Genomic DNA, 22,202 nt, shown 5'->3' on the forward strand with positions numbered 1-22,202 from the left:
CATGGTGTACTGGGTTCAAGGAGACTTGCTGGTGCACAAGTGGGTGCTCTGTGATGGTGATTTCGTGGGCGAGGCCATTTTGCCAAGTTGTTTCTGTGAGGTGGTGTTGCAAACTGCACATGATGGTTGTGGACATTTGGGCATAAAGAAAACATTTGATTGTGTGCTATAGGCTACTTCTTTTGGCCCCAGTTAAAACGTGACATTGCAAAGTATGTGAAATCATGCCACATTTGCCAGTTTACTGGAAAATCCAATCAGGTAGTTAAACCTGCTCCTCTAAGTCCCATTCCAGCTGCTAGTCAACCTTTTCAGCATTTGATCATAGACTGTGTAGGGCCGTTGCCTCCTTCCAAGACAGGTTGTGCTTACATGCTAACTGTGATGTGCCAAACTACAAGGTACCCTGCAGCCTTTCGCTTGTGCTCAATTTCAGTGAAGTCAGTAGTTAGGGCTCTAACTCAGTTTATTTCCACTTTTGGTATTCCATGCATCATCCAGAGTGATCAGGGTTCTAACTTCACTTCTCATATGTTCAAGCAGGTTCTGAAACAGCTGGGGGTGAAGCACAACTGCGCCTCAGCCTACCATGCACAGAACCAGGGGGCGCTGGAGCGGTTTCATTGTACTTTGAAGTCTATGCTGCGTACCTATGGTATGGGAAGGGACTGGGAGGAGGGACTGCCCTGGCTCACGTTAGCAGCCAGGGAGGTGGTCCAAGAAAGTACAGGGTTTAGTTCCAATTATTTGGTTTTTGGCCATTCTGTCCGTGGTCCTTTAGCCCTCCTGCATGATGGGTTGGTTGAAAGTAAGCCACCAAAAAACTTAGCAGACTATGTTAACAGGTTCCGCCGTCGTCTGTATGTGGCTGTTGAGGTTGCAAGGAAAAATTTGGAGGGTGCTCAAACCATTCAGAAAAGATTGAATGACCGCGGATCAGAGCAGCGTCAGTTTTGCCCAGGTGACCAGGTGTTAGCTCTTTTGCCACTTCAGGCCTCACCATTTCAGGCAAATTTGCTGGCCCTTACACTGTTCAGAAGCAGGTCTCAGTTCAGAACTACTTGATTTCTACCCCAAATCGGAGAAAGTCAACTCAGCTATGTCACATTAATTTGCTAAAGCCCTACTATGCCTGTGGTGCTACTGTGGCAAGCGACCAAGTTGCCCAGGACGTTACTGTTAACCCTGCATTAATGGTTGACTCTGTGCTTTCAGGTCCTGCTGTACTTCAGTCAGGGCTGGACATTGAGAGAGATGTTAAGGGGCCAGACGATCCTATTAACTGTGGTAGGCTGAAAAACTATGTCAGTTGGATAGTTTAAATCATTTGCCTGTGTCCCAGAGAACCGAACTGGTGGAGTTGATCAGAAGGTTCCCAATGTTGTTTTGCGAGACACCGACGCGCACAACCCTTATCGAACATGATATTGATGTAGGTACCAGTCCCCCGATTAAGCAGCGTTTTTATTGCTGTGTAGCGAACAAGCGTAGGGTGTTGGAAGCTGAGGTTGAGTATATGTTGGACAACCAGATTGCAGTACCATCTTCCTCTAATTGGGCCTCACCCTGCTTGCTGGTTGGCAAGTCAGATGGGTCCCCAAGATTTTACAGTGACTATGGTAAGGTCACTAGGGCAGATTCCTACCCATTGCCACGAATGGAAGACTGCATTGATCTGGTGGGTTCAGCTAAAGTTTGATTTATTGAAAGGATACTGGCAGGTTCCTTTTACAGTGCGAGCGCGCGAGGTTTCAGCCTTTGTGACACCTTTTGGTCTGTTTGAGTATACTGAGGGAGTTTTGGTCTTCACAATGCGCCTGCCACCTTTCAGCGTCTTATGAACCTGGTGGTGGCAGGTCTTGATGGTTGTGCGGTCTACCTAGACGATGTTGTTGTGTTTAGTGACACATGGGATGATCACGTCCAACGGATCAGTGCTCTGTTTTTCTGCCTGGCTGAGGCGTGTCTCACCACCAACTTGGCTAAGTGTGAGTTTGCTAGGGCGACGGTGAAATACCTGGGCCAGGTGGTTGGACAGGGGCGAGTTTGTCCGGTGGATGCAAAAGTTCAGGCTGTCGTGCGGTATCCTGTGCCAACTACTAAAAAGGAACTCATGCGTTTTCTGGCGTTGGTCGGGTACTATCGCGCTTTCTACAAGAACTTTTCGACAGTAGTACATTTGTGTGGTCTCCCAAATGTCAGCTGGCATTTGAAAGCATAAAGGCCCTGTTGTGTGCTGCGCCGGTTCTTGCTGCGCCACGCCTTAACCAGCCTTTCAAATTACAAGTTGACGCTAGTCATGTTGGGGCAGGTGCAGTGTTGTTGCAGGAGTGGGAGGGGGTCAATGGGTCAGTTTGCTACTTCTCGAAGAAGTTCAACTTGCATCAACTTAATTACTCGACGATTGAGAAGGAAGCGCTAGCCTTGATCTGGGCTCTCCAGCACTTTGAGGTCTATGTCAGTTCTGGCATTAGCCCAGTTGTGGTTTATACTGACCAAAACTTTGTTCCTTCAGTCTCACTGTTTGGACATAAGGCATATTAAGGGCAGGGATAATATCATTGCAGACGCCCTGTCACGTTGGTTGATGTGGTTTGGTTGTTGAACTGTGTAAGTGCAGCGTGATTGCTGTGGTTTTCTTTTTTGTTGTTTGTGTGCTTGGTGGTGGTTATTACTTTCGGTGTTTTGTGGATCACTTTGTGGCCCACGACTTAAGGGGGGGAAAGCGATGCCCTTCAGTGTCATTTGAGTGTTTTTGCCATCTACATTGAGTAGGTGTGTTTTAACTTGTGCCTCCTATTTGCAGGTTACTAATTAGAGTTACTCCGCTCACCTGGGTCTGGTGTGCTGAGGCCTCTTAAGCTGCAGTATCCTCTGTCTCTTCCCCCTCCCAGGGCACACCAAGGTTTGACTTGGTTAGGTTATGTTATCCTAGGTTTGCCTTTACAACACCAACACACACTCACTCATGCACACCCTACACCACTGCTTCCACTGACTTCTACGTCTTATTCTGTATATTGTTAATTTGGTCTAATTTGGTTCAATTTGGTTTAATAAAGTATTGTCTAAACATTCAACATGGTGTTGTCTCCCTCTTTGTTATGACCACCTGAGCCAGGTCATGTTGTTCAACAGATGTTGAAATAAAATCAGCCTATTACCAGTAAGCAAAACTCAGTGTGGTTAAATGGACTCAGTGTGAATGGATTTCGGGTTGGAACTGTTGATTCTTGTTCTTATTCTCTCACTTCCGTTTTCTTTGTGTGCTTTTGTCTGTTTTTGGTTTTATGTAAACTTTAAAAGAAAAAGAGTGAACTGCCAAAATAAGAGTTAAATGTAAATGGTTTAAATCTGTTCTATCGTGTCAATAACAATATAAATGTTAGATTAGAGCAGAGGAGCTGATCAGAAACTGGTGTTTTCGCGCACGCACACACGCGCGCACACACACACACACACACACACACACACACACACACGTATCTAGAATTGGCTCCACATATAAATAAAATATGATTTTAAAGTCTAACACTGTCTGACTCTGCAACATGTGTGATATTTGGATAACACCTTGCTGTTTAGAATAATGAGAATTAGTCTTAGAATTAAGTGAAGGTAACTGTTCACACAATACAGTAACGTGAGCTTATTTAAATTAGCTGGATACATTGTTAAATGTAATTTTGCTCTTACAAGTTCTCCCCCGAAAGACCCAAGCAGGCCTGCCTTGTTGTGTAATCCAAATGTTCTTCAAAACTTGCCATTTTCAGCTTGTAGCTTGCTAGCTAAACATTTGTTGTTATTTCCCGCTAGAAATGTACTTCCGTTGATCCAATCTAACCTTTTACCAGTGCCAAAAAGAAAAAGGTTAATTTAAGCAGAGCATCGGAAACTTGTCAGTTGTACCTAATGCAGAATTCTAGCCTGTGACGTATACTGTACAAGATTTCAACTGCCAGTTTTCTTTTTTACTTTTACAGAGCAATACGTTTTTAATTTGCAAGATACAGACAGCTGTTTTTGTTCCATGGTGGTTAAAAAAAGTAAAAGTTTTATATTATACTGTTATATTTTTGATTAAATATTTTTGTATATACAGCTACAAAGTGAGCTTAGAAGAAACACTGCTGTCCACACTGTGTACTGAGCCATGGCTTGGCAGGAGTGTGAAAATCGAGAAGAGCTTTAGTCAAAATGCCAGTCTACAGATCACTAAAAGCTTTCCACTCAGGGTTTCCCTGAGCTTTTAGAGAGGCTTAGGTGGTAACATTGCCAATGGGGTGGGTTGTGCACAGGGAAACAGTGCTTGAAACTCCCTAAGAGCACAGAAACCTTTTGAAAGAAATTGTTTAATAAGGAAAGGATAATAATAAAACTTTCTTGAGAAGAAGAGATATAAAATATGTTATGGTACATTTCATTTAATAGTAAGGTAAAACTGTTAGCAGTCCCTAGGTGATGATACAGTACATGGACAATTACAGCCATTCGTTTGGTCGCAGAATGTCATAAAAAGTCACAAAATAACAGTGGCTAATATATTAAATAATTTTAAAAAGTTAATGTAAACATGTGGTAGGTGCCTGTTGTTGGTTTCAAAATGAGTTGTGACTTTGCAGGAATATTGCAGGAGAAAACCGCATGCAACCAGACCAGGTACTAATGGAGCAATGAATGGTGGCAGGGACCATGGGGGGTGCAGGGGTTAGATTCAGTATCCAGGCTGGCCCAGGATTGAACCCTGCTGAACCCATCTCTCCTTCCTTTTTCAGCTTCAATCTTAATGTGACAGAGTCTGAGTTTGCATGAAAGAGTAGCAAAATAATATATATATTATTTTGCTACTCTCTCTCTCTCTCTCTCTCTCTCTCTCTCTCTCTCTCTATATATATATCTCTCTCTATATGTATATGTATATATATATATATATATATATATATATGTGTATGTATGTGTATGTATGTGTGTGTGTGTGTGTGTATATGTATATATATATACACACAATATATTTATATATAAATGTTAAATGGTCTGGATTTATATAGCGCCTTTCTACCTTATCAGACAAAGCGCTTTACAATTTGCCATTCACACACATTCATACACCGATAGTGGCCGAGCTGCCATCGGGAGCAACTTGGGGTTCAGTGTCTTGCTTTAGGACACTTCGACATGCAGACAGGGCATGTAGAATTAGGTGATCAATACTTGTGGGCTCTATTGTAGCTTGGTATGTATCTGACAATGCCTGCAGTGATGGTACCTTAAAGTGCTTTAGTTAAAAGCCCTCACAAAATGCATATCCTCTGAAGCGGATAGGTATAGTTTAAAATAGTAATTTCCTTTCCTCTGGACTTAGTGGACACAGTCCAAATGAGACTAGTTATTAACACTAAAGAGTTCTCTAACTCCTTTTGCCTTTTTTCCCCTCCGTTCTCAAAGAACTCTGAAGTTACAGTGGCTTAAAGAGACAAAGAGAGGTAGAGGAAAGGAAGTAAAAATACAGATGGATGGGAAAAGGGGGATAAACAGAGGTAAAAGTGTTTGTGAAAGCTAACAAAGGGGAGTTGGCTGGGTTTCAAAAGGGCGCGTGGCGGCTAAGGAGAATGAAGCGCTTCAGGATTCATTTACATCAGGCCTGACAACTGCCTCACATCTCCCCAAGAGCCACACAGCTCCAGCTTAGAGATTCCTAAAGAGGGCACTTCTTCTAGCTCCCTCTCTTACACCCGCTCTCTGACTTTTTCTCCCTCCTTTCTCTTTTTTTCTCTTTCCTTTTTTTTCACTTGTATTCTCTCCTGCTCTCACGCGCTTGCTAGTCTTCAATCAGCCATCATGAAAGTGTCTGTCTGGGCGTCTTAACTATCCTCTGAGAGGCAGACACTTGTCTGGGCCTGCCTTCATCCCCTAAAGGCGTTTTTTGACTTGGACTTATTTCCCTCCTCACACCTTTTCAACTTCCCTAAAGAGCTGACAACAAGTGAGAGCGACAGGGCAAGATAAACATGAGGGAAAGAGACAGGAAGAGAGATGAGAGGGGGAAGTCGTTGCCTGAGAGGGAAGAAGTAAAGATTGTTATGAAAAATAGGGAGAGAGCGGGAGTAAATGAAAATGAGGTGCGAGAACTCAAAAACAGAAAAAAAGGGAAGGAATCAAATGACCTCGTGAGGAGGAGAAAGGACAAAGCAAGGAGGACCAGAGCAGAAGAGAGACGAAATGAAGAAGGAAAGGGCTACTCTAGTAAGACAGGGAGAGTTACGTTTATCAGTGGTGCAACAGTGCATTTCCCAAACACAGGATTTAGAGATGGGGTAAAGGGAGAGAGTAGGACAGGGCACATTCAACTTTTTTTTGGGGGGGTGAGCCCCTCTCATGGAAGTATCTTTCTTTTTGCTTGGGTTTGATGTGAAAGCGAGCTGCTCCTGCTTTGACGATGCTGTCTGCTGTGCAGTTTTTAATATTCATGCCGCAGATCTGGAAAAGGAGTGGAGAGGAGATTTTTGGTCAAACAGAAAGCTAATTTGCGGCTGAGGCAGTTTAGCCTGAGGCTCTTTCTGCTACTGGGGAAATGAGCTGGAAGATTAGCCGTATGTATAATTCACACACACATGGTCACACTCACACACATGCATAGATATACAAAAAAACACCAATGGTGCGTGCATACACTTTTGTAGATAGATGCACATAATATGCACACACACAGCAGCTGCCACTCTCTCTGAGACATTGTGTGTTACAGCAGTAACCTGCTGCTAGGCCTTTACTGCTGTATCTGCCCCTTAGGAAAGCTCCCTTACATGTACGTAGGTACCACTGTGGCGCTCAGAGACTGGTAATGGTATCCAATGATGCTTATATAAATGCTGATATATTAATTGATCATCTTTGTACTTTTTCCCTCCCAAAACCTGGTATACAGTTTACATAGATGCTATTAGACAAAATCAACAATTCTTTTCAGAAAAAAACAAATTACATTATGTGACTGCTTGGGCCTTTCTCATCCTAATCAAATGTTCATGCTGTTCTGAAAAATCAAACAAACTGATATATTGTTTATTGTGGTTAATTTTGATTGGTTGACATAGTGTAGCATTCACAGTTTGATGACACTTTTTGATTTGTTCCCACAGAAAATGTAGACTGTTCAATGCATAAAGCTGAAAATACACATTAAATACAAAGCCTGAGTTCAAGCTGGTCAGCACAGACTTAGGTCTCACTCTGCCTGATTTTCAGGTCCATGACAGGCGTGTGAGTCTATTTCTGGATGGGCTTGAGGAGGATGGGACACCATTTGACACGCAACCTCTGACCGCCAGACTATCAGATATCAGCGAGGATGGTGCCATGTGGGTGGGACTCAGCTCCAACGGTAAAGATGTTTTATGTATTTTTGACATGTGACAAGTTACATTGTTTTAAATCCTGATGATGATAAATGCTCAGATTCCTTAAAGAAATTTAAAATGGAGGTCCGTTCCAGTTACTGCCAGCCAAGGAATCATTGAGAATCAGTTATCAATTTTTTTTAAATGTTTAAAATTGCAGCAGAAAACTCAAATACATGGGAGGACATTTGCTTTTCAGACTTGAAATCTTAAGAGGGACCACTGTCTTTTTTTCCCTCCAAGTGGAGAAAAATTACCACTTAGTTTATCTTGTCTGTATATCTAAATATGGTGTCAAATGACTACTCCACCTTTATTCTCCTCCCAGCCTTTATCCCCCTTCAGCTACACATATGTGATTGATTGGTGGTGCCTGGGAGCCACCTCAGTCAATAGGAGAGAAATTGAGAGAAAATGATATCCGTTCATCTTCAGAGTGATAAACGAGTGTTTTTCTTCTCGTTTATCAGGCATTGATCCCTAGTTCACAGCAGGTAGTATCTGATCAGCTGAAGTTCACATCAGTGATTGTGATCAATGCAAGTGATTGGCTCGAGGGAGAGAGATGGAGTGTGTGTGTGTGTGTGTGTGTGTGTGTGTGTGTGTGTGTGTGTGTGTGAGTGAGAGTGAGAGAGAGAGAGTGAGTGTGTGTGGTTGAACCTGGGGGCTGTGTCTGGAATTCTGTAATAATCAATAATCTCAATAATTGATTATGCGATTGCTGATCAGATGTATTGATTAACAACTGTCTGTTTTTGCCCTGCTAACTGAAAATAGTGTTTCTGATAAGTACAGCGAGAAGTTGTCAAGAGCAGAGCTTTAAATGTCAACCACATTTTTAAAGTGGTCCGTCAGGATAGCTTAATTGGTTGTATCAAAAGTGGTAATAACAGAACAATAGTAACTTCTGAGAGCACCTATTTTGTGCATTGGTGTGGTTGAGATGTTTCAAATCATGCTTGAGTTCAGATGGTCACAAATCAGTTCAGGATCAGCTCTAATTATAGCAGGGAGTGAAACAAGAAAAAAAGGAAAGAGTTGCGGGCAATAGGATACATACCTGTTGTTGTCAACTCTTGTTGTATGGAAAGGTACCTGGGCCATGTGCAGCATGAAATTAGATTGCTGTTGCTCATAGCACGATGGACAATTGCCAATAAAAGGCCTTTAAACAACGGGTATATTTTGTTGCATTGTAAACAGATACACCAGTTACTTCAGTGTTGTCTTTGTAATGTAAAGTGCTTTGAATAAAAGCTCTATATAAATGCAGTCCATTTACTATTTCTGACAAACTAGTTTGCTGTTGCTGTTACCTCCAGTAAACATGGGTTTCACCACAACTGTCATCAGTTCTCACAACACAAAAACACAGAAGAGGAAACTGAGAGCGATGGATGGCAGAAACTGAAACACAGAGGGAGAAGACAGAGACCTACAAAGAGAAGAGAGAATTAAGGCTTACACCTTGCATCATCCCAGTAACAATAGGGAGAGTGCTTTTCAGAGGAAGGCATAATCCCATTTCCACACGCTAAAGAAATCCGGAGCCAAAGCCTAAGGCTGCACAACCACACACTGTTTGAACACACTTACATCCCATAACACTCTCTCTGTTTTACACACACATACACCCCTCCAACACGCCCGCACACAAACACACACACACACACACACACACACACACACACACACACACACACACACTTTGTTTCTCTAAAGTAAGGATGTTTTTTTGGAATACACACAGTAAAGCCTCTAACACACACACACCTTCACAGACATGGCAGGGGTTCTGTCGATGCTCAGTGACGTTATCCGTCTTCTAAGAGTTGTTGTCAAACTAGACAGAAGTTTGTTGGACACTAAAAGACTCCAGCTCTCTTTGGATCAGCATCATCGTCTGTGTGGGTCTCTTATGTTCTGTCCAACATTGTCACGTATGTAGGGTTGTGTGTGGAGATGAGTTGGGGGCTTGCCTGTGTTCATTTATGTGTTTGATGGTGTTTCTTGTGTGCAGTCCAGTAGCCTCAAGTGAGTCTGGACTTTGTGTACATATGTTTGAGATATTCCAGTTTATGTTTGCTTTGGTTTGGGAAAATGTTATTTTGGGCTCTGAAAACTTGCTATAGTCATTAGGGGTGCACGATTCAGAAAATGTCACGATTCGATTCAATATCGATTTTCAGGCTCAAGATTCGATTCAAAAACGATTCTTGATTTAAAAAAACATTCACAGTATGTAAATGTAGTTACTTTTCTCATGTGATTGCAGTAGGCATACAATTTAAAAAAAATAATTTTTGGAATTCTATGAATCGATTTTGAATCGGTAGAGCTTGAATCGCGATTCGAATGTGAATCGATTTTTTTGCACACCCCTAATAGGCATTTTCTTCTTCAATCTTCTGACATTCATAGACCAAATGATTAAAGAATGAATAAAAAGTGTATTTGGTCAGGTTACTCAATAATGAAAATAATAGTTATTTGCAGCTAACTCCACCTGAATATCTACTTTTACAGTCTAGAAAATGGGTTTTAAAATGTCTATGTAAGGACCATCTACAAACAAGAATCACTTCAGTTAAAAACAGAGCGAGGAAACACTAATGAGTAAGCCCTGTGAAGCACAGGGTTTTAGAAATACTTGGTTATGCTTATACAGACCTGTTTTGGCCCTGGCCTCAAACCAAGCTAATGAATTTGTCCTTATAATCCCTTCTGCTCTCTAGTGGAGGCAAAAGTAGACTGTGGCCGATCCTGTTTGGCTTTGTATCATGAACTTGGCCATTATAAGCAGCTGTGGGCAGCCTCACTTAGCTGCTATCAAGAAACTGATAAGATAATCTACTAAACACTGTGAAATCCTCTCACTCACTGCCTTCAGTACAGACCTATTAACACCTTCTCTATGTTCTTTTCTCCTCTCTTTTCATCTCTCCAGGGTCTAATCAGTTCATTGGGCGAATGCAAGACTTTAGATTTTATCCTGCCACTCTGACCAACAGGTGAGTTGGATAGAGCGACAGGTAATGAGCAGCTATAGGGAGAGAAAGAGGGAGCAATAAAGATGTTAGATGTGAAGGAAGGGAACCGTGATTGACACAGGAAAATGAAGGGAAGTAGCTATAGATAGGTTGAATAAAGGGAAGAAGGGAGAAAAATTAGGAGAAAAATAGACAGAGATACTTTATAGATTAAAGCAACAAGGGAAGAGGAGCTGTATAGAGAGATAAAGGGAAAGATGGTTAGACGAAAGAAGGAGAAGGCTAATCGTTGCATCTTGAGATCCATACTGCTTCCAGAGGATTTTCCTGAGAATTCAATACGAGGCAATTAGTGTTTTGCTTACCAGTGATGTACTGCACACAGTGAGGACTTGGAGCTTACAAGTTTCTCTCATCAAGATTGGGGTAAGACAAAATGAAAGATTGAGTTTTCAAATTATGCCTTTGATTTTCCACTTTGCACTAAATGTTCAGTCAAAGGCCCGTCAACAGGTGCCTTAAAGCTTTAGTGCATAACTTTTTTATATTAATGAACATCCGTTACATTGAAGCCATTGCCATATTAGTTGATACAAAGCTAGTTAGGACTATCAACTCCACAAAATTCTCTCTGTATTTCTTAGTATGGCTATGTTTATAAAATGGTGTCATCCGGCGACTTTCGCGCGCAGAAAATCGAGCGAAGATAATTACCTCTTCTGAAGAGTACACCATGTTTTTTTTAATCCTCTGTGTCCTCCTTGGTTACAAGCAACTGTGTGATTGAGGGGTGGGAGGGGCGATCACGGAAGGCTTGTATAATGTGGATGCGCTGACAGTTTTGTTGTCATTACTCAGAATCCCTCATGGAAGCGACAGAAACCACGCACTATAGCTTTAAGATTGTATCTCAAAATATAAGTAATGACAAAGCCTTGTTTGGTCACTGTCATTTTTGTTCATCCTCATAATCACAAGGACAGTTTATTTAGAGTTCATACCCCACATTTTGGGAATCCTTGTGTTTTTTTCAAAATGTTTTTTCATTTATCTTTCTATATAAAACACAGCCGTGTAGTTTTGGTCAAATACATTTTTTATAAAAACCGCCAATGTTTAACTTTACTATATTAAATGGTCCTTCCTCATCCCAGTTTAATATGCATAGGATTATATTTTGCTTCAGTGTTGTATTATAGTTCGATATTAGTCTGCTGTTTCTTTTTTTCACAGGGAAATAGTGGAGGTGTACTCAGGGGTCCTGCCCCAGCTCCATGCCCAGTCAGAGTGTCGCTGTCCTCCCAGTCACCCGAGAGTTCACCCTTTAGTTGTGAGGTACAGTATCACAACTTCATATATATATAAAAAATAGTAGTTTTCAGTAGTTTAAATATTTGTGTATGTTGATGAGCCTGCCTTTTATTTCTCAATGTCTCACCCTGTAGTGTTACTGTTTAGAAATTGTAAAAGAAAAAAAGAATATACAGTTAAGATACCTTAAACGTAAACTTTCACTGTTGACAGATACTGCATTCCCAATGGTGTAGAGGACACAACCAGTGACAGAGTCTTAAGACTCAACATTAATGCCCATCCACTCAGTTATATCAATGATCAGGACATGGGCACCACATGGCTTTCTAAGATCATGACTACAGAGGAAATGGATGAAGGAATCACTATTACTGTGGATTTGGCGAATGGACAATACCAGGTAACGCATCTAATAATGCACACACGCAACCAAGCACATACACACATATTATTCCTCTATAATGGTAGACAGACATATAGATGTGCAATAGTAACAACAACTACATTCACTGGTCTTTACGTTCAGTTTGAAAGACCATTTTCAAGACTGTGCCAACAAAAATATCTAAGATTCTTCTGTATCTACCATCTGCTTTTTCTATTAAGTTGAGATGTGGTGACTAAATTTAGTCACCACCAGAGTTAATTAAATGTATCATTAAAGGTACAATATGTAATACTGACAGCTAGTGTTTAAAATAGTTACTGCAGTACAAATTCAAAATACTGGAGAGAGTCGTCTCCCCCGCCCCCTCCTCCCCAGACTCGAAGTTCACAGAGGTTGCCAGGCTGAGACCACAGCATCCACAACAATGTTGCTAGACACTCACATAGCCAGACATTACTTCACAGCACAGCGGAGTAGCTAACGTTAGATGCTGGCTATATTGACAATCATAAAAGCCTGTACCGGAGCTCTGTACCCAACTGACACACTTCCTAGGCTTAGGTAGGAACCGCTAAAAACACAACAACTCGCCGTCCTCTCCATCCGACGGACAGTGTTGGGAAGGATACTTTCAAAACATATTCCGTTACAGAATACAGAATACATGCCCAAAAATGTAATTTGTAAAGTATTCCGTTACGTTACTCAATCTGAGTAATGTATTCTGAATACTTGGATTACTTTCACATTGAATTGCATTTTATAAGTGTAGGAATGCGGCCATCACATACAGCTTACTAAACAGGCCTATTCTGGTGTGTTCTTCTGTTCCAACTGGCTGAATGTGTACCTGAACAAGCAGATATATTTTTGTATTTGTAGTCCCGCACTGCATACTACAAAAATCTAACCGCAGTCTAAGCTACCACAAGCTAATTTTAGCTAATGTTAGCTAGCATGTCAAACGGGGCTAGTCAGTCTTTCAACGGCTCTGGGGCTAGTAAATCAGCACGTAGGAGAATGTAAAGTCACACGTCAACTATAAATTGGTAAGGTGACCAGTAAAACTACAGCAGACGACTACCCTTGGCTAATTAAAAAAAATAACTTACTTTAAGATGCTTCTTCGGGTTGGAGGTGGAGTAATTTGGACGCTGAAAGGAGGTTGGTTGCTGGCAAGCAGAGGTTGCATTGCACAGTTATATTTCGTTCTCCCTGTTCTTTCTTTAATGTCAAATGCTGTTTGAATTTCCAAGATGGAAACACATGCCTGCCCTGGCTCTGTTGTCCCGGTTCTGGCTCCATCTCTACCTCTATGAGTGATCGCTCAAATAGCTCATTTTTTCGTTTTCATATTGGAGCTTCTGGGAAATGCATGGAGTTTCCTTAATTTATTCAGAGAGTGAATAACACTAACAGAGAAGTATCGTCATGTAATCCATTGATTTCAACAATGTAACTGTATTCTAAATACCAACTATTTAAATTGTAACTGTAATGGAATACAGTTACTTATAATTTGTATTCTGAATACGTAACACCAGTACATGTATTTCGTTACTCCCCAACACTGCCGACGGACAGACACACTTCCTCGGCTTAGAATTATGGCAACAATCGCTAAACACACTGCAAACTTACGGTCCTCTCTTCCCGATTCACAGCCGCCCTCTCTTGGCTTAAAACATATCACCGTTGTCGGCTACGGCCGCTGAGCAGGCCACACTTTGTAAACAGCCGTGGTCCGCTTGCCTGGTCCTCCGGTAACGTTATTTACCTGGGGTTTGTTACGTCTCTGGTCGCGCAACTGTTAGAAACATACAGTTTTAGTTTTTAGGTCAGGTAGAATCTATCTCCGTTGATCCTGTTTGTTTGTTTGCTGCTTTCATTGCTGTACTAACGTTACAGCTGTAGCTCGCTGGGTTTACGTTTTTACAGGTAACGTTATATCTGGCAACCCGGCCTGGCTGTCAACTGGGCAGCGGAAATTTCAAAAACAGAAAATACTGGCATTAGCATTTGTTGTCAGAAAAGATAGTATCTCAACTTAGCGTTCCTTAATATCTGATGACGCATTGGGGTCATTTTTGGATTTATTACCGTAAATATATTACATATTGGACCTTTAAATCAATCCACCAATCACTTGTCCTCTGTGGATGTGGATATTGTTATCCTGAAACTGCCATCAGCTGGTAGAGTGAGCTAGTAAAGATACCTATCAGGCTTTGGGTTTGATCCTTGCAATAGACAATGTGTATTCTGTTGACATATTTGAACAACTTTGGACACTTACAACACTTTCACACACCAACTTCTGTGTGTTATGCAGAAAGATGAACACACATGCAATCCACATTTGACACCATTGACCCCTTCAGACTGCTTGTATAGCTAATCCCTAGTTGTCACCATTCTATCTAACAGAAGAATTTTATTGTCATTTTATATACTGTATGATAGGCTTGGGGGGGTATCTGTTTTTCATACCTTCATACCTTGACATTAAAGTGCCCATATTATGAAAAAAACACTTTTTCTAGGATTTGGGGTGTTATGTTGTGTCTCTGGTGCTTCCACACACATACAAACTTTGAAAAAAATCCATCCATGCTGTTTAGAGTGAGATACGGTTTCTGAATGTGTCCTGCCTTCAGTCTCTGGGTGAGCTGTTCAAAATCGGCACGGCTTGTGACGTCACAAGCCGAAACGAGCGGGCTAACCGCAACCAGATTAGCTCGTAGCTAACGTTAGCATGCTAATGCTAACGCTAGCATGCTAACGCTAGCATGCTACCTCGTTCTCAATAGCAAAGCACTGCTACAACACACACAAGTTCACCATAATCTACAAAAGAACTACTTACTAGGGATGCACTGATTGGTAAATTCTGGGCCGATACCGATGTTTAACATAACAACTTGGCCGATGCCGATGTTTTTTCTTTTTGTTATTTATTCCTTCTTTTGTGCCACGGAAACATACAAGTCTTTCGGCTTTTGATCACATTATCCTAGAATGAGCACAAATTCAATCAGACCAATTTATGAAACAAAAACAACCTTTAATGTCACTTTCTGGTTGACATTAGTTATAACCTTATTTATGACAAATTCTTTTCTGAAAAATAACATTCAAAAACCTTTGACTGCTAACTAATCAATGAAAAGATTGTTTCAGTACATTGCCCAACAAAATTATTTGAGTGGTTTTAGCCTGATAAACAAAAAGTTACTCAATGAGATTATTTTCATGGCCCAATAAAAAATATTTTTCTGATAAATAAAAAAAAATACATCAAGTGTAAATGCAAAAACAAGTGAAATAAATAAATGATGTTATTAAAATAAATAAATTATGTTATTCATAAATACAAACATAAATAGGGCTATGTTTCACCTTGTGTATTTCTCATAAAGTGACGCCGGCTCGGCAGCGTGTAGCGTGGCTCCATAAACTTCATCAGACTCCGAAAACCCACGTCCTCCACTACAGAGAAAGGCTGGTCATCTAAAGCGATGAACTCCATCACCTTGTTTGTTATTTGTTTCGCTTTGGCGCTGTCTGGAGGCAGCTGTTTGGCTTTCTCAAACGCCGTGTCAATTGAAGTCTGAGTCTTGCCGGGGGTTTGCGCTTTCTTGGCGGCTTCATTTTTCCGTTTTTGGTCAGCTTGCAGGTAATCGCCGTACACCGCCTCGTGCCTGCTTCTCAAATGTCCAATGAGATTTGTTGTGTTAAATGACTTTCTAACAGCCCTCCCTCTTGAAATTTCAATGGAACACGTATTGCAAACTGCAAAACGCTGATCTTTCTCTGAAACTGTAAAATATTGCCACACGACCGCCATCTTCTTTGTTTAATCTAAGTTACTGAGGAGAGTGCGCGGGTGCCCTCTTCCGTCTCGGTCTCTCCCCCCGCCCAAATAAAAAGAGGGAAAAAAAGTTTCTCCTGAGCACAGCGTTCATGACACATATAATCATCGGCAAATGTCATTTTTATTCCCCGATGGCCAATGGCAGTTAACAATGCAAATATCGCCCGTTACCGATGTTCAGCCAGTGCATCGGTGCATCCCTACTACTTACATATGCACCCTCATTTAGAAGTCTCCCAGCTAATCCTGCCTTGTAACTGATCGAAGTTGTAGAAACAGCCTTTCTTTTACTGTCTATGGAGCTAGCTGACATGATCTACATCTGAGCTACTGCGCATGTGCAAGTGCAATCAAAGATAGTACAGAAGAAGAAGAAGAAAAGAGGTCTCACTCTGTAGCTAAAACAGAGACCAGCTGAAAAGAGGATCTGCAGCAGTGAGAGAGAGCACTGCAGTACAACAAAAATATGGTGTTTTTTGAAAATTAAACCATGTAAACCTATTCTGGTACAACCTTAAAATACAATTATGAACCTGAAAATAAGCATAATATGGCTGCTTTAACTGCTCATTCATTGTTAGCTACTTTGGTTTGAACAGTTAAAAATGAATTCTCTCAGAGTGTAAAGTGGAAATGCTACATTACAAACACTGTACAGTATCTATCTGCTTACACCTATATGTGCAGTGGACAGTAGCTTCATCCTCTTCCTAAGCACTGCAGTGAGAGACAGATGGGGGGGCAGAGGGAGAGAGAGATATTGGGTTGTCAACACTTGAGCAGTCAAAGGACTCGTCCCTCTTCTCTCTGAAGTGTGTATGTGAGTGTGGGCAGGATTTTGGGAGCTGTCCTGACGTGGTAGCTTAACTCAAGTCCCCAGATAAAAGACACTTTCTGAAGTTCAGGTTGTGTGTGTGTGTGTATGTGTGTTTGTGTGTGGGGTGTGGGGTGGGTTTGCGCAGTGGTGGTGGCTTAATGCGCTCCCTGCTGTGTAACCCAGTGTCCCAGCCCACACTGTAGTGGGACAGATAACACTTGACACACATACCCACACCTACACACAGTGACACACATGGTTTATGTGTTATAGGAAACTGTGCGTGTGTATGTGTGTTGAATATGTGTGATGTCTGTTTTCAACTAAAACCATTAATTATCATTTTAGGTCATCCATACAGAAACAAAAGGAATGACTTATGAGCAAAACAAAAGTTTTACCATTTCAACAAGACTAACACTGCACAAGACCTGTCATTAAAATGGGATTTGTATCAATGCCAATACCATACCATTAAAAGTATTAACACATCTTAATATAATGGCCTTAATATAATGTGATGCAAAACAATAACAGCTATTACTATGACCTCGAAAATTACTAAAGAGGTGAATAAATATGTCTGATACAGTGTCAACAAAAACTGAACACCACCATGGTAGGATGTACTGCATGCCTGTTGTTTTGGATTGCTGTGCATTGTACGGGTTTACCTGTATTGCAAATGTAGTTACATTGATGCTAACTTGTACCCCTCTCTCCTCCAGATATTCTACGTTATAGTACAATTTGGGGGGCTCTTGCCTGAGTCAGTTCTGATCCAAAGACAGATGCTTTACCTCACAGAACTTGAGAGTGGCACCACCACAGAACAGCCCTGGTTGGACTGGCAATATATGGCCAGAAACTGCACCGTGTTTCAAATGCAGAACAACGGGCCTTTACTGAGACCAGATTCAGTCAACTGTCTGCAGCTGCCCAGGTAGGTACCATATGTTAGCGGGTGAGCAGATGTGGAAAATAGTCAATATTATTGACCTAACTGTAAAAAGAGAAACGAATATTGTATACTGTACATATTTCTCAGTTTACACAATTTGAGAAATCAATTTAAAAGGCCCAAAATGTTTTTCTTATCTTCTGATATGCTGCAGCACTAATATGAAAACTAAAAGCTCAATTGAGACGATTATGTGTGTATCCAAAATAGATGCTCTAAGCTTAAAATCCGTTCATGAAAAGTTTACATTTCTAACTGGACATCAACTGGACAATAGCACATTATAGTCATTAATCATGTGGGGAATAAGAGAGGGCAAACACATATGTAGTGACTTGCAGGAGGCTCAGCACTGTTGTGAAATTTGAAATATGTTTTTGTCATTTACTGTGTCATTAGTCAGATGAAGGTAAAAACATCACTGGCCACAGATGGATCATCCCATTTCAAACTGCCTTGAATCAATTAAATAAAAATAAATTAAAAAATAAACTGCTCAAGCAGTCTGTTATTCTGTTTTAGGCACTCTCCCCAGAGCAGAACCATATGTTCTCCGTATTCTATTGGGTGGTCATGGCTTCTTTAGGGCAGAGGAGATTACACAGAAATTGCTGGCAAGACTAAATAAAGAAGTATATGAACACTCACAAACACATATAAACGCACATTTATGCACGCACACATTTGTGTGTGTTAGTACATGCACAAAACAAATCAAAAGAAATCAAAGGAAGTCAGACACATACCCACATAGACACATATTACACACATATAGAGTTAACACACACACACTCTGGCACTCTCACAGTGACTAGGTTTATAAAGCTAACCACCTACAGCGCTGCCTTGGCACATGACCTGGCCTTGGAACATAGTCTTAACATACACACACAAACTCACACATTAAATCTTGGCATAGCTGCTTGTTTCAAGGCCTTGGTTGGCGCTAGATAGAAAGAACAGGTATGAATAGATTACAGATTATGTAGTCATTGCTTATTTTTCACTTGACTGACGAATTATATCACATACAGCCTGGCACAGTTATACGTATTAGTTAAATTGGCATGAGAGCAATTGAACCTGATATTAGTAGTTGATAATTATATCAAAAAGAGCACTGTCTCGATCTTCCAAGATTTATGTTTTTTTTTTTTTTTTTTTTTTTATCTCGCAAGATTCATGTAATCCCGCAAGAGACATTGTGTCCTCTGAGGCCGCTGGCGTGTCTGGCAAGATCATTTCAAGCATGCCTCAGTCATGTTTTCATACAAGTCAATTACAGTACTGCTTCAGGTACACAGGTATTTTTGTGAGATGAACAGCATTGCCCAGAGCAACAGAAGGCAAGTGAGAGCTGGAACATAATTAATTTAGATACAAGTTGATCTATTGCGGACATTTAAATTGTTATTATTTCAGTAGTGGAGTCTCTTTTTCCCTTAGCTATAACAATAAAACAAGTATGTGTGGTGCTACGAAATTCAACAATTACAGCTGTAGTATCGCTGTCAATTCACAGTTCGTTGGAAAGAAAAACTAGCTCAACAAAATGTCTACAATAGAACTATTGTGCACTAAATTGATCTTGTTCCCTGATTTTGGTTTGTGCTTTGGGTTCTGGCTGACATGTGAGCTGCATATAATTATCCTTATATATATATATAGGGATATTATATATAAATACAATATATGTAAAGTTATGTATATAAAGTTATATAATATAACATTATAAATATCATAACTTTATATGAAGCAGGGGTCTTCAATGTTTTTTGAGCCAGGGACCCCTTAGCTGAAAGAGAGGCCGAGTAGTGACCCCCTACTAAATATACTGTATACAATAGAGTTGCATATTAAACTGGGCCGAATGGATGAAAATAAATGGATATTATTTATACATCATGTTTAAATGTTAAACATACATGTGGAAAGCACAGTAAATCCTTAAGCTTAATAGTGTGTTCCATTTGTACTTGGAAGTCGGATTTTCTCTGATCTGTGCACATGTTGTTACGCTGTTTGTATGCACAAAAACAGCGTAATGCGTTGTTTCCGACTGGTATTGCTAACAATGGCTAACCTGGCTAGAGCTATCCCCACAATGAAAAATCTGACTTGTAAATGGAACGCATTCAACTCGGGTGTGGCATCATTCCCAGCTTCGGCTCCCAAGTTCCGCGGTAAGTGGAACGCACTATAACTGTATGGCTACCATAGTGGCTACCTTACCTATAGTAAGCTTATCTTCCAAGTAGCCATTTTGTCAAATCTATCTAGCTATTTAATGACCAGTCCATTGCACATTGCCAACAGTTTGTCCTCAGAATCACCCAGTTGCATCAGAAAATGAAAATAAAGAAATTACAGTAGTTGCAGCAGTTTGTTTGGTGTTTTGAATGGCAGAGTTTCTCTAGGAAGTTGGTTAGTGGAGGTGGCAAGTGCCTGAGTAAGTGGCCTGAATAATTGCGTGCTGTGTATGTGTGATTTCATTTGCCATCAGGTGTGTTTCAAGCAAGTTTTATCACCTTATCTATCAATGCATAAGCAATCCAAAGTCAGACAGAAACACTAAACTCAGACACACAGGACACAGCACCAAAATATACTTATGTGGACACACGCATACACACATAGCTTGTGTTTGCAACAATATGCGCGATAGTGTGTACTCTGTGTTTATTGTATGCCAAAAGCCAGACCAACACACACACACACACACACACACACACACACACACACACACACACACACACACACACACACACGCACATGAGAAGTGGCCTGAAGAAGTATTTCATGAAGACAAGAAGAGGGAAGCTGCTGCGGGGAAAGGAAGAAAGAAAGTAAATAAGAAGCCTTCAGAGGTCAAGACAACATGAAAGTAGTTTTTGTCTTTGCCATGACACTTGTATTGTGTGTTCGGCTGTTCTGTACCGGACTTTTGAGGCCATCACCAATATGTATATTTGAGAGTTTAAAAAATCTGGTATAGGTATATCAGTTCATAGTAATTTTTTACATAAATATACAACGTTGTTTGATTTGTTATTGTGTGACCCAGACTTTTACTGTACCTAGACTCAATTTGTTTAATGTGTGTTGTGTGTGTTTATGTTTCCTGTGTTCCAGCGATGTTCCCTTCTCAGGAGGTAACATCATATTCAGCCTGCTGACCCCAGAGCCAAACCTGAGGCCAGGCTATAACGACTTCTACAACACTCCTGCCCTGCAGAAGATGGTACATGCCACCCAGGTCAGGATACACCTGAGTGGACAATCCCACTCCAGAGCAGCCGGGGTGAACCAGCGTCACAGATACTATTCCATCAATGAGATCACCATCAGTGGCAGGTGAAGAGTTACAAATATTCATCCAGAGATCCCACTCTAAGTATCTCATCAGTTTCTGAAATTTGTTGATGGTGTTTGAATTGCCATCATGACATCTGGATATGTAATATCTGTGGTATGTCTTGAAGAACTTGAATTGCATACCAAGAAGTAGAAATTTGAATTATTGTACCTCAAATAAAGCTAAACAGCTTTTATATCTTAAAATTTACATATGTCTGTAAGTGTTTTCACACAATTTCACTAATGTAGAGGAACCACCATATGTAGCATAATTCCGATTTTGTTAACAGTCACTCCTGTCACTTGTCAAAATTGTATATTAGATAAAGTGGCGTAATTGGTTGAAAGAAACACCTGAAGATCTTTTCAGTCTTGATTTGTTAAAAATGTGTGAGCACAGTTCAACATCTAGAACAATATTTTGAAACTGACTGTTGAGTATTAGCAGAGCTTTCTGAGAGTAATTGTGAACACATCTCTTCATTAGACTGACAGAGTGACTGTTTTTTATGACTGTAGTAATTATAGGATTATGCAGGAGGCAATCATCTCTAACTCTCCCCCCCCCCCCTCCTCTAAGCTGTTTTAATTAGTAGCTTGTTACAGTGAAGTAGGAGAAACAGAGATTTAGAGCTGCTGATATCTCAACTGTGCATTCTTCATCCCTCCCCGTCTCCCTGCTTTCTTTCATTCTTGTTCCATCTCTCTATCTCTTCTCTCTTCATTCTTTATAAAGCATGTAAATAGATGTGTTGGCAGTGAGAGTACACTCATAACCTGAGTATGTGTCTTTGTGCATGTCTGCACTCATGAGTATCATTTGTCCTACGTGTTAGAACAAAGTCCCTCTTACATTACATTACTGCATGATATTGCAGGACAGAAATGCCATTCATAAAATTATTTTTCATTAAACGTTTTAATAAATATAGCAAGTAGTTGTTATAGCCCAGCCATTATTCAAATTTTAAAGACAAACTGATAACGTAAGTACAATGTTTTCATAATGATTCCTTAACCTTTTTTTGTGACAACAATATGTACTGCTGAGCGACAAACCTAACACATATCTTTTGCATTTTTGTACTGAACTTCTTGTTAGTT

At 40.6% G+C, this 22,202-nt stretch overlaps 1 protein-coding gene across 1 annotated transcript in view; it reads left to right on the plus strand.

Annotated features, from left to right (window-relative positions):
* ush2a (Usher syndrome 2A (autosomal recessive, mild)) overlaps window positions 1–22,202 on the plus strand; it is a 245,699-nt gene that overhangs the window by 32,256 nt on the left and 191,241 nt on the right. Inside the window, exons 6-11 of the mRNA XM_031314426.2 lie at window positions 7,246–7,381; window positions 10,345–10,408; window positions 11,621–11,722; window positions 11,912–12,101; window positions 17,509–17,723; window positions 20,874–21,095. Of these exons, the coding sequence (XP_031170286.1) occupies window positions 7,246–7,381; window positions 10,345–10,408; window positions 11,621–11,722; window positions 11,912–12,101; window positions 17,509–17,723; window positions 20,874–21,095 (929 nt within the window). The remainder of the gene's footprint in view (window positions 1–7,245; window positions 7,382–10,344; window positions 10,409–11,620; window positions 11,723–11,911; window positions 12,102–17,508; window positions 17,724–20,873; window positions 21,096–22,202) is intronic.

This window comes from Sander lucioperca, chromosome 3, assembly GCF_008315115.2.
Source record: "Sander lucioperca isolate FBNREF2018 chromosome 3, SLUC_FBN_1.2, whole genome shotgun sequence".
In the NCBI taxonomy this organism is placed as follows: domain Eukaryota; kingdom Metazoa; phylum Chordata; class Actinopteri; order Perciformes; family Percidae; genus Sander; species Sander lucioperca.